The 12,158-nt window shown below is 37.3% G+C and overlaps 3 protein-coding genes and 1 non-coding gene across 6 annotated transcripts; 3 read left to right on the top strand and 1 right to left on the bottom strand.

Annotated features, from left to right (window-relative positions):
• Positions 1 to 4,164, top strand: LOC119984411 (autophagy-related protein 18a-like). 3 transcript variants are annotated; one of them, XM_038828338.1, is made up of 5 exons: positions 1 to 1,216; positions 1,765 to 1,972; positions 2,729 to 2,855; positions 3,405 to 3,533; positions 3,739 to 4,164. In XM_038828338.1, exons 1-4 carry the CDS (start codon positions 314 to 316, stop codon positions 3,493 to 3,495), a joined length of 1,329 nt encoding a protein of 442 aa, XP_038684266.1. In that variant the 5' UTR covers positions 1 to 313; the 3' UTR covers positions 3,496 to 3,533; positions 3,739 to 4,164. The 3 variants fall into 3 exon arrangements, with proteins under 3 accessions (XP_038684266.1, XP_038684265.1, XP_038684264.1); XM_038828337.1 differs by having other exon boundaries at positions 3,714 to 4,164; XM_038828336.1 differs by lacking the exon at positions 3,739 to 4,164 and having other exon boundaries at positions 2 to 1,216; positions 3,405 to 3,690.
• A 1,150-nt stretch (positions 4,165 to 5,314) lies between these two features.
• Positions 5,315 to 6,672, top strand: LOC119984174 (glutathione S-transferase PARB-like). The gene is made up of 3 exons (XM_038828002.1): positions 5,315 to 5,543; positions 5,643 to 5,691; positions 6,033 to 6,672. Exons 1-3 carry the CDS (start codon positions 5,391 to 5,393, stop codon positions 6,479 to 6,481), a joined length of 651 nt encoding a protein of 216 aa, XP_038683930.1. The 5' UTR covers positions 5,315 to 5,390; the 3' UTR covers positions 6,482 to 6,672.
• A 662-nt stretch (positions 6,673 to 7,334) lies between these two features.
• TRNAG-CCC lies at positions 7,335 to 7,405 on the bottom strand. Its single transcript has one exon. It is a non-coding gene; the product is annotated as a tRNA-Gly (tRNA).
• A 47-nt stretch (positions 7,406 to 7,452) lies between these two features.
• LOC119984173 (dephospho-CoA kinase-like) lies at positions 7,453 to 9,446 on the top strand. Its single transcript, XM_038828001.1, has 3 exons — positions 7,453 to 7,642; positions 8,038 to 8,183; positions 8,876 to 9,446. Exons 1-3 carry the CDS (start codon positions 7,454 to 7,456, stop codon positions 9,318 to 9,320), a joined length of 780 nt encoding a protein of 259 aa, XP_038683929.1. The 5' UTR covers position 7,453; the 3' UTR covers positions 9,321 to 9,446.
• Positions 9,447 to 12,158: the final 2,712 nt, after the last annotated feature.

Here is a 12,158-nt window from a genome sequence, read left to right as displayed (position 1 = left end):
CACCATTACATTTGCCCTTACATAATCTATTAAACAAGCTGGTAAATATCATTAATGAGCCATTAAAAAGCAACCATTGTGCTTGCTCTAAATGGTTGGAGTAGTTGCAAATTGCAATTCTGATTTCACTTAAAACGACCCACTTACAATTCTGAGTTCAGTTAAAACACTTACTACCCAACAAAGGCGTAATTAAACAGAGGATCTACAGCAAAATCTATCTTCAGACGAATAACAACAAGAAGAAGATTGAATTCTCCGTTACTTCACCTCCGCCTAGAATTCTACGAATTTCCTTCCACATCCTCCTCCAATGGCGACCCTCTCCGCCTTCTCTTCTCCTCCATGGCCAAACCCTAATTCCGATAACAACTCCAACCCTAACTTTCTCGCTTCCCGCGACCCGGATGACGCGCAATTGGAGCCCCAATCTGATGCTCTTGATGCTATCTCGTCGTGGAGTCTCGATCCTCAAGAACACGCGGATCAGCCGGTTTCTGACCCTGCTCCTTCCTTAATTCCTAACCACAATTTCAATTCACCCGTCTCCTCCCCGCCGGAGACTGTCTCCCCGGGGGCACCGCTTTCTCTTTATCATCTCTCGTTTAATCAAGATTTTGGGTGCTTTGCTACCGGCACAGACCGGGGTTTTAGGATCTATAATTGCGACCCCTTCCGAGAGATCTTTCGCCGCGATTTCGATCGCGGCGGTGGTATAGGAGCTGTTGAGATGCTTTTCCGGTGTAATATTTTGGCGATTGTTGGTGGTGGTCCGGATCCTCAGTATCCTCCGAATAAGGTCATGATTTGGGACGATCATCAGAGTCGATGTATTGGGGAATTGTCGTTTCGTTCTGACGTTCGATCCGTAAAGCTCCGGCGGGACCGGATTGTGGTTGTCTTGGAGCAGAAAATATTCGTTTACTATTTTTCGAATTTGAAGCTCTTGCATCAGATTGAGACTATCGCGAATCCCAAGGGGCTATGTTCGGTGTCACAGGTGGCCGGGTCTTTGGTGCTGGTGTGTCCTGGATTGCAGAAAGGGCAGGTGAGGGTTGAGCATTACGCATCTAAGCGAACTAAGTTCATTATGGCGCATGATTCCAGGATTGCCTGTTTTGCACTCTCCCAAGATGGGCAGTTTCTAGCAACAGCTAGTACCAAGGGGACTCTTGTTCGGATATTCAATACCGCTGATGGGACCCTTTTGCAAGAGGTATGTAGCTGAATTATCGTCCTTGAGTATTTGTTTTGATGATAGTCCGTTTACCTTGTATCACTTTGTAAAAATTGTACGATGATAAGGTTTTGGAAGTTCTAAATTGGGATTATAGTATGTAATCTATTATTATTTTATAACTTCTTCTAGGAGTTATTTAAGTGGTTGGTGAATTATACTCCAATTCCGATCAGTTTTACATTAGCAAAGCTCCTGTTCAGTTAAAAAGGGTGGGGTGAGATTCGTGATAATGTTGGGGGGGGGGGGGCAGGGGTTGATAAAAGCAAGTCATGATTTGCCAAAAAATTTGTATTGGAGCTTGTTTGGAGGGATGATAAGTTTCCTTTGTTTATCATATAGCCAGGATTATTTTCAATTAGAAGCAAATTGTCAGACTTAACATATGTGCCTTTAAATCATATAAATCGTGGGCCTTAACATATGTCTGCTTTTATATAATCTGATTTCTCATTAAGATCTCTGCTGAGATGTTGTTATGATTTCATAAACCCCTGATGTTGAAATTAAGTGGATGTCATATGTAGGTACGAAGGGGTGCAGATAGAGCAGAGATTTATAGTTTGGCTTTCTCTTCTAGTGCCCAGTGGCTAGCAGTTTCAAGTGATAAGGGCACTGTACATGTTTTCGGCCTCAAGGTCAATTCAGGATCCCCAGCGATTGACAGGGCACAAATTGCATCGGATCCAAATCATTCTGTAGTGTCACCATCCTCATCTCTGTCTTTCTTTAAAGGTGAAAATTTTCATTTATGCTCAGTGTTAGAGTGAGAGTCGTTTGCTGTAAATTCTTTCAATGCTGCACTTTCCTTATCACTTATCTCGTATCTTACTCTCTCAAATCATTTTGTTTATTTCCAAGCGTTTAAATGTTAGAATTTTTGATCTGTTAGAACCATTCGATGCACTGGAATTGATATATGTGTGTGTGTTGGATTGGTGGGTATGGGTGGTTAACCGAATGGATCACAATTCACAATAACACATTGATGGCCTTGTTAAGGTGAGATATTCTAAAAGTTCAATAACATTGTTAGAATACTGCAACTGGATTAATGTTGACCCTCAAAGGAGTAAATTTTAAATGAAGTTTGTTAGCTTTTGTTAAGTTTTTGACCTTCCAAAGGCTTATTTTATGGTTTAGTTTATTTTGCCAAAGGCACACCGCACATTAACAGACTTTGATGATTCAGGCAAACAATCTGTTGTGGTTATTTTAGGACAACCGGTGCTTGTATTAATAGACAAGCCTTTTTTTTTACTCATTTGCAATGTCATCTGATGTCTTCTTAAGTTCTTCCTCCGGTGGAATTTTTTTCCATCTCTAATGTTTTGTTGTCCCTTTGCTTTAGGAGGGAATAAATATTTAGGAGGGAATAAATATTTGGGATGAATTTCACAATGTTGAGTTATGCTGTAATCTTCTATTGGTATAATGAAAGTAAGTTTGGCCTCCTTCACATTCAGATCTAAATTAAATTCCCTATTGCAGGAGTTTTGCCCAAGTATTTCAACTCTGAGTGGTCTGTGGCTCAATTCCGCTTGCTTGAAGGTTCGCAGTATATGGTTGCTTTTGGTCATCAGAAGAATACAGTGGTAATTCTAGGAATGGATGGAAGGTAAGAAACAAAAGTTAGGATGTTCAAATTGAGCTTTGTCTTCTTATTGTCAAAAATTTGCCATCTTATTGTTCAATATGAAATTTTTAGAAGCATTAGATGAAACAACCTTATGAGTTATATGGCGTTTTTGAGACAACTGAAATGAACGAATTGCGGAATTTGTGGAGTAATCAGCAAGAATTCCACCTAGTTCACATTTTACAACAATATTTTGATATGATTCTAAATGGTCCGAAAATTGAAATTGTGTTCATTTTATGATCTGTGTAATTGAGGGAACTTCAGAAGCAAGTGATTCAGCTTCTAGGAAATTTCCAACCAGGGTACCTTGTTTTGACTTAAATGATTTATTTCAAGAAATAGCCTATGGGGGTTGCAATTCTGTTCTGGCATCTTGTATTTCTCCTTTTTTTAGTCGGTTCTGCGTGCCCTTGATGTCTAATTTCTTGTAGTATCTCTTGTCACGATTATCTTTCTGTCTTTTGGGTAAAGGCTTAAAAAAATTTTAGAATTAGATTGCTGAAGTGAGATTGAATATTTTTGCAGTTTCTATCGCTGCCAATTTGACCCAGTGAACGGAGGGGAAATGACTCAGTTGGAGTATCACAACTTTCTGAAACCAGAAGCAGCCTTCTGAAAGGATTTATTTTCTATGACGATACATATGAACATCATGTACTATTCTTTCACCTTCTGTTCGCTTATGTTAACCTTATCCAAGTTGCATAAAGAGGTGCTGTATATATAGATTGTATGTAACGGATGATCTTGTAAAGTTCAACTAATTAAAAGTTACATATAGATGCACATGCAACCATTGTTAGACCTGTAACAGCTGTTTACTTTCCGGACTAGAAATGGCCGGAATATGATTTTGCAGAAGAGTATGATAACCCCATGAGTAGAGGAGGGCTATTGCACTTACTGGATGGATGCTGTTCCTCTGAAATATTACCCGACTGTTGGCTGTTCCTACGAAATATTCCTCTGAAAAAGGCAGAATGGGCACCGGTGCAAATTGCCAAATTCCCTGCATGCTAGCAAGGGCCAACTAATCAAAGGACAGGATGGTGAATGGTGAATGCTGAATGTGCTGCTTCTTTTTTCTTTGTTGGGAGTAGGGGTTGGGGTTCGAATCTCTGTCTCAGAGGACAAAAGGGATAGAATTAGGGGTGTCCACGTTCGGTTTTTAACATAAATTTAATCGATCAGTTATTGACGATTTGGTCAGTTTTTTTGGTTTTTGGATCGGTCTTCACCAACATATATTTGACAATAATCGATCAAAAGGTTGTTTCGATCCAAAGGTTGTTTTGACGGTCGGCTTGGTTTGATATAGTTTTTTTTTGACAGCCCTAGTCACAAAATGGCCATTTTAGTCTCTGTTTCAACTTTCAAGCATCTATCCATGCTTAAAACTGTTATTATCTATATTCTGCTCTGCTTCTTAGTCACTAAAGTCAGCACTAAGAAAGATTTTGATCTTTGAGATCCCTCCCTCCCTCCCTCTCTCCCTCTCTCCCTCTCTCTCTCTCTCTCTCTCTCTCTCTCTCTATATATATATATATATATGGTCAGAGCTGTTAAAATTTGACGAGGAAATATACGGTGACAGAAATCAGAGAAGAAAATTAAATGTTGTCATTTTTTTACTCATTATTCAATTTATTTAGCGTTGAATTTATTTTTATTTATTTATTTTCTAATTTAGTGATGAATTTATTTTTAAAAACAATATAATTCGGGAGTAGGTTTTTTAGGTGCGACATTATGAAATACTTTATCACATACGTGTTCATTCATGGAAGGGGTTTTGTGGGTTAGGTGATCTGCAAAATGTTTAGACATTCTTTTGGATTATTGATCTCTCACACCTCTATATTGTCCTTTCAAAATTATTAAAATCTTTGCTTATCTATAAAGATAATCAAAAAATTAAAATTTTTTTTGTTTGACGAGTAACTCTCAATATTTTATTTCTTTTAAACTGACAACGAAATCATACGAGTTTATCTTTCAAATATTTGATATGGGTCTAAACTCGAGCAGTCGAATTCACACGCATCGAAATTTTTCACATGACGATGTAATAAGTTTGTTGAGTATCTTTATTTATCATTTCGTCATGTGAGAAACTTCTGTGTGAGTGAGTCTGATGACCCAAGTTTAGGTCCATATCAAATGTTCAAATGATAAATTTGTATGTGTGGTTCGCGATGATAAAAAAGTGATACGCGATAATTAAAAAATACTTAATTGATTGTTAGTCCATACTCAATAGTTGATAACATTGAATTTGTCAGTGGTATTCAAAAGTTGGTGAAGTTGTGACAAGAGTGCACATGTCAGTGAAGACCCCACCAAACAAATTAAAAATTCAATCTTCATTTGACTCAAACCCATCTCTAAATGCAGCATCTTAGAAAAAGAAAAAGCTGGTTCTCTATAAATAATTGCCTGGACAGAGCCTCTAACATCATCATATTCTTCTTTTGTCTTCAATTTCCTGCTTATTCTTAGTGATCAGCAGCCATGGCAGACATGAAAATCCATGGAAGTATGATCTCAACAGCCACCTTTAGAGTTCTTGCTTGTCTCTATGAGAAGGAGGTTCATGACTTCCAATTTGTTAATGTTGACATGGCAAAAGGAGAACACAAGAAGGAACCTTACCTTTCTCTCAATGTAAGTAGTAAATTCAAAATTGATTAAAAACATACATGCATATATATATTGCTCTTATTCTTCTTTGGTTCCTTAATTTGTTCTAAATTAATGATGCAGCCATTTGGTCAACTTCCGGCCTTTGAGCAAGGAGATTTGAAGCTCTTTGGTAAGAATGTTCATCCGATCTTGTTAGAAAATCCACCCCAATTACTATAAATTAATATTGTCAACTTCAAACTTGAATCCGCCCGCACAACTTTATTCTTCTGAGCCATCGCCTATAGTAGTTAACCCAAAAAAAGGTTTTGATTGTAGAGGGAGTGAAACTTTGTGTATAAACCACTCGATTGAGTTATGTCAGATCGACGTGAGACTTAATTTTTAGTCTTGACACTCCACACACTCATATGTTAATTTGGGTTATACCAAACCGATTTGATGTGAGATTTTTATCACTAAGAGCTCTTTATGGTAGACTTCTTATTATTGGGTATTTGCTGTACGCAGAATCAAGGGCAATCACCAAACACCTCGCGCATGTATACGCGACCAAGGGAAACCCATTGTCATGCCATGGCGAGCTGTTGCCGATGTTAATGCAGTGGATGGAGGTGGAGGAGCAGCAGTTCGAATCCCCGTCGTCGAAGCTTGTTTTTGAACTATGCATAAAGCCAATGCTTGGCATGCCAATAGATGAAGCAGCAGTGGAAGGAAACACAGCCAAGCTGGCTAAGGTTCTTGACGTTTACGAGTCAAGATTGGGTCAGTCTAAGTACATGGCCTGTGACTGGTTCACCTTGGTTGATATGCACCATCTCCCCAACATTGAGTACTTGATGGCTACAAAGGTCAAGACTTTGTTTGATTCAAGGCCTCGGGTTAGTGCTTGGGTTAAGGATATCAGGGCCAGGCCTGCTTGGGCTAAGGTCCTTGCAATGAAAACCAACCAAGCCTAATCCGTCTTAATGTATTGTTGTATTTTGGCTATTTGCCCATGTTTACTTTTATGTAAGGTTGTAAAAATCGGACAGATCATCGAACTAAAAAATTTATCAGTTTATGAATGGTCCAACCTATGTTGAATCGGGTTCGAACCGATTTTAATATAATAAATTGTTAAATAAAAACTTGCTTACTTATAACTCTATGATAACGGACTTAAAATAAGAACTCAAAATATGCACTTATATTTTCATTGTTAATTTGGAATATGTAGGACTCAAAACAATGGTAATCATTTGTCATTTTACTTATTCACATCGTTAAAATGTTGTTTGCATTTTAGGTCATTACTTTAAGTCCACATAAGAGAATTCCAGATACTTTATATATTGAAAATGAATGTACTAATGGAGGTTTTGCTATGGATCGTTGTAAGAAAGTCATATCGGGTATAAAGTGTGGCTATAATTCATTTTCTCGCAAAGTGTTCGAAGAAATGTCGTAATGAAATCTTATGTATATTGCAACTTAACAAGATTTCTTCTAACATCATATGGTTGTTGATCTGTAATTTTCTTCTAAGTACAACGGAGATGGCAGCCAGGAAAATCCATGGGACTCTGTTCTCAACATGCGCTATTCACCATAGTCGCATGATTAGCCTCTCTATTCCTGCATATTTCATCTGCTCGAATGCAATCAAAGCATCACCATAGTTCCCAGAACGTCCGAATCCCATAATCAAAATGGTCCACCACAAAAACATCCCTCAGGGGCATTTCGTCGAACACTTGCTGACACATTCGCATAAGGCTGCTGATGTGTAGACATTCAACAGCGCATTGAAAAAGAATGAAAATGCAGAACTGCGCATCCGGGGAATCGAACCCCGGTCAGTACCGTGGGAGGGTACTATGATACCACTACACTAGATGCGCTTGCTTTTGGTTGGCTACATGGCAAAAGATCTATACTCATTCAGTAGTATGTACCGAAGGCACTTGGAATTGGAAGCATTGAAGTGCGAAGCCATACGGAGACGCAGTACTTGGTCCGGGGTGGAGAAAATGAGAATTGTAGGGCTAACAGGAGGAATCTCGTCGGGGAAGAGTACGGTCTCCAATCTCTTCAAGGCGCATGGCATCCCCGTTGTCGATGCTGATGTCGTTGCTCGTGTATGGCTTCTTCTTACTCCAATTTTACTTTTTGTATGTAATCACTGCTACTGTTGTTGAAGTTATCGAATCCCAATTGATTCGTCTTTAAATAATCAGAAACCTTAAACCTTAATTTTGGTGTTTGATTCTGATCAGATAGTTTTCAGTTCATTGAGTTTCGATGTTATTTCAAATTAGCTTAAATCTGATCATAGCTTCAGGGGTCATGATCTACAGTTTCATCTTTCGTCCAACCCTAATTTGTGGCAGTGTCTTGTCCGTGCGCCCAAATTGTCTTTAATGTAATTAACATTTGATATCCGCTGCTAATGCATGTTCATTATGGCCATAGTTTTATGTTGCTCAGCAATTCTGCTGGAATTTATTTTGCAATGTATTCGGCCTTTTCACAGGATGTGCTGAAGAAAGGCACTGGTGGATGGAAAAAGGTTGTTGAAGCTTTTGGGGAGGACGTTCTACTTCCTAATGGAGAAATAGATAGGCCAAAACTGGGCCAAATTGTGTTCTCTGATCCAGCAAAGCGCCAGCTTCTTAATAGGTACAGATAGCATAATCCTGATGGTTTACCGATGACAATTATTCCTTCTTGACAGGCTCCGGAAATATGAATATTGGAATGCTTCCAGTCTCTTTTGTATTTTATTTTTTTTCATTTTTACTACAATTCAAGGTTATTGCTTATTTACTCCTTGAGATCGTCTTTGATAATTTGGTAGTATTGTTGCTGGATACACCCAAAATATGATGGGAATATAAAATGAATCAATGAATTGCTTTTGAAATGCATTGTTCTGAAATCCTTGGGCAGCATAAAGAGTGGATGGTTTTGTTCAATGCCCTTCTATATCAAGCAGTTTTAATACTTTGTCACGCACAAATGCTTACTCAGGTTCTAAATTATAATCTGACTGATGGTGCCCTCATACTAATTGGTGACTGGCCAGCTGCTGGTACTGAATAAACTGGCAATCATAGGGTTGTAGATTTAGGTATAGCTATCTCACATAATTTGAGATGATTAAATCCTTGAAGAAGCAGATTGAACCGATATCCTTTGACATTATCATTCCTTGAAAGTTCTGACGATTGCAGGTTTCGACAAGTTAAGGTTACATACTTGGTTTATGATCTCTATGTATCTGGAGATACTGTGGCAATTAGTTTGCATCAAATATTTGTTACTAGTGTGCATATTCAGTTCTAAAACCTGTTTTTAATATCTTATTTCAGGATTTTGGCTCCTTATATATCCTCAGGTATCTTTTGGGAGATCTTGAAATTGTGGATGAAGGGATGCAAGGTAATCATTCTTGATATTCCTCTGTTGTTTGAGGCCAAGATGGACAAGTGGACAAAGCCCATTATAGTTGTATGGGTTGACCCTGAAACGCAGCTTTGTCGACTCATGAAAAGAGATGGAACGAATGAGGAGGATGCTAGAAATAGGATAAATGCTCAAATGGCACTGGATCTAAAAAGGTCCAAGGCTGACATTGTGATAGATAATACTGGGTCACTGGAGGACTTGAATGAGCAATTTCAGAAGGCATTATATCAAGTCACCAGGCCCTTGACATGTACCGAGTTCATGCTTTCCAGACAGGGAGCCTTTTCAGCCATTGTTTCTATCATTGTAATTGTATTTGGTGGCAGAATAGTTTATAATAGGTTATAGCTATGGTGACATCATAAACTTTTAATGCTTATGATTGTCGGAGTATTTAATTAAGACCAATTTGTGATTGATACGCGTGTATTTTTTAAGTTTTCATGTGAGTTGATTGATGATTGATGTGGTTTATTAATTTCATAGCCAGATCAACAAAGAATGACTTGTGAATTTTTAGCAGAAATTTGCTAAGAATTTTTGTAAAGTTTCTTGAGTATGTACTACAATTATGTGTGTGTGTGATATCTTTATGTTGTGTAAGTTAATAAAAATTTATTTGGAAGATAGAGGGATACTTGATTGGAGATTGGAGAGTAATTAGGATAGATCAGGCACTAGGTGACTTTCAAATTGGAAATCTGTTTAAGGGTGAAAATACCGCTTGTGAAGCAAAAGCTTTTAAACATAATTTTATTGCCCTTGGTTTTGGCTTCTCTTTTAAGTCATGAGTAGTACGGTTCTCCCTTGTTTCATCAGATGCATTCGACTGATTGTTGTGGGATACTTTGCTAAACTCTGGAATTGGTCGCGCAAAAAGCTCAGAAATGAACAATGTGTTCATCCTGAACATTACTTTTAGGACATATTCTCTAATTTAGCTTTCTTTCTTTTATATTTAAGTAGCTTCTTTTAATCCATTAAGTATTTGAAGCATTTTGTATTTATGTTACATAAGTTATGCTTGACTTGTTATCTCTCTTTTGTGCTGGTGATCATCAGAGACAATTATGCACTGCTAACCCTCCTTATTAAGTTGAATTTTTTTTTTCATAGATTTGATTTTTTTTCAGCCTCAGTTGCAGCTGCTTCCATTGGTCAAAGCAAAGATGAACTTCAGCATCAACATTGTGATTGGAACTCTCAAACTGATCAATGTAGATTGGATTTACTTGGAGCAAGCCAAGTCCACTTCGAGTAGGTACTCTACCACATTAGATTTGTTCAAGCCATCAGATCTCATTGGTTTATTTTTAGATTTGAATGAGACACTGGTATTTTTGAATGTTATCAAACATATCTGTACCATTTGATTTTTCATTGAGAAAATAAAGCAAGAACTGCTGTGAGTGCCAAGTGTAGTCACAAGCCACTCGATCCTAAAAGCCCCACTAAGTCATTGGCTTATATAAAGATGGAGATAAGTGATAATGGCTTTATTATACTGTTGTTTTCTGTTTTAAAAACATTTTTGGAATTGTTCTAGTACTGATTATTGATCTTCCTCAATCTAAAAACAACTGGAAAGTTATGAAGTCGTACATTTGACTAGTGATACAATTTGTTTTGTCATTGTCATTTACTCCAAGATGTTGATTATCATCCTTTGGTATATATCATGCTTTTTGCTTAAGATTTTTTTTTTTGGGTGAGCATAGCGAGTTAACCAATAGATGATGTTTCCTTCCGCGAGGAGTTTTTCTCCTTAATCAGTACCTGCAAGTTGATAATTTAGATTTTTGCTCATACCTCATCATTCTCTGATATTTTTCATGTCGATAAAAAGTTTTTTCATCTGTTATATCTTTTCCTATTGCTTTATGTCCAGATGCTTCACTAAGGAAGCAAGAATGTGAAGCTCACTCATCTGAAGTCATAATGTCGAGGTTTGTCTTAGACCATACCTTGCATTTCTGTAGTACATGTCTTTCATAAGATGTCGAACCGTGTTTGGAGTAGGATACAAAATACAATTATTCAATAAAGATGATTGTGTTCAGATGGACGTTTGGGTTGATGAAATTTATGTATCGGATGCTAGCTCAGTGGCACATTGTTCATTTTTGGCGTATTGTTATAGATGAACCTTTGATTTTCGTAATTAATCCACTAGTGAGTCAATAGCTGCTGTAATATGGCAGAAATGGCTTAATGCTAACCTGAAGTACGTATAATCTTGAAGATTAATAAAACCAATGGGAATTCTGTTCTGTTGAAAACGAAAGGACTGTATTTTACTTTTATTACCAGCTGCTTATTTGGTTCATTGTGTTAGGAAAGGCGTCACTACTCAGCAGATGATGGAACAAGGTCAATTTTAATTAATAAGTTGCTTTCACTGAATATGTATTATGAAAACCAATTGGACCTGGCCACCCAGTAAACAGTATAAATTGCTGTACTCATTGAGTTTGCAGAACTGCCAAATTTTGTCTGCCATGCGAATCTATGAATGCAGACCTATTGCATTCTCCTATTTGGTTTAAATTAATGTCTTTACTCTTTGTTATCAGGTTGGACAGCCAACTTTATGATTGGTTGGCAATATAGCATAAGGGGTATGGGCAGAGTTTTAAAGGTTGCTAACTAAGATAAGTCTGATGAGGTATATATAGATAATCTATATAGATGGTGAAAAGGATTAGAAATATCATGAACGAATTTAGAAGATATTAGATGTTTATGACAAAATGGTTTCAGATGAGATTGCAGAAAGATTTGCCTGTACCATCTCTCTTAGGACATTGTTAATCACTCCGAAGGAATAGGCAAACAGATACACAAAAAATCCTAAAATTGAAAATCCTGTCATATTATGAATTTCAGTCTAGTGCTTACTTCTTACTTTCTCAAATGCACAGGAAGAAGTTACTTGGTTTGAAAAAGATTATATCAGAATTTGAACGGCTGTAGTTCTGTGAACAAATTTTGATCACCCTCATTGGCTAGATGCAATAAATAGGGACTTAATCAGTTCATGGGATATCTTTTAGAATCTTCTTGGCTGAAGACAGTAGTGAGTAGCTTAAAAATTTTTTGGTGAGGTTGGACCAAATGAGATGCCAATTATCTTAGAAAAAGCTTGTGTACTAGAAAGTGAACCTTTCAAAAAGTCGTCATCAAAGG

The sequence above is a fragment of the Tripterygium wilfordii genome, chromosome 18 (genome assembly GCF_013401445.1).
Source record: "Tripterygium wilfordii isolate XIE 37 chromosome 18, ASM1340144v1, whole genome shotgun sequence".
In the NCBI taxonomy this organism is placed as follows: Eukaryota; Viridiplantae; Streptophyta; class Magnoliopsida; order Celastrales; family Celastraceae; genus Tripterygium; species Tripterygium wilfordii.
This window is presented reverse-complemented; position numbering and strand designations above follow the sequence as displayed.

Excerpts from the sequence above, each read along its gene's own strand:
- LOC119984411 (XM_038828338.1), top strand. The coding sequence starts at position 314 with ATGGCGACCCTCTCCGCCTTCTCTTCTCCTCCATGGCCAAACCCTAAT. Across the intron at positions 1,217-1,764 it reads ATGGGACCCTTTTGCAAGAG|GTACGAAGGGGTGCAGATAG; the intron begins GTATGTAGCTGA and ends TGTCATATGTAG. Across the intron at positions 1,973-2,728 it reads ATCTCTGTCTTTCTTTAAAG|GAGTTTTGCCCAAGTATTTC; the intron begins GTGAAAATTTTC and ends TCCCTATTGCAG.
- LOC119984174 (XM_038828002.1), top strand. The coding sequence starts at position 5,391 with ATGGCAGACATGAAAATCCATGGAAGTATGATCTCAACAGCCACCTTT. Across the intron at positions 5,544-5,642 it reads AACCTTACCTTTCTCTCAAT|CCATTTGGTCAACTTCCGGC; the intron begins GTAAGTAGTAAA and ends TTAATGATGCAG. Across the intron at positions 5,692-6,032 it reads AGGAGATTTGAAGCTCTTTG|AATCAAGGGCAATCACCAAA; the intron begins GTAAGAATGTTC and ends TGCTGTACGCAG.
- LOC119984173 (XM_038828001.1), top strand. The coding sequence starts at position 7,454 with ATGTACCGAAGGCACTTGGAATTGGAAGCATTGAAGTGCGAAGCCATA. Across the intron at positions 7,643-8,037 it reads ATGCTGATGTCGTTGCTCGT|GATGTGCTGAAGAAAGGCAC; the intron begins GTATGGCTTCTT and ends GCCTTTTCACAG. Across the intron at positions 8,184-8,875 it reads AAGCGCCAGCTTCTTAATAG|GATTTTGGCTCCTTATATAT; the intron begins GTACAGATAGCA and ends ATCTTATTTCAG.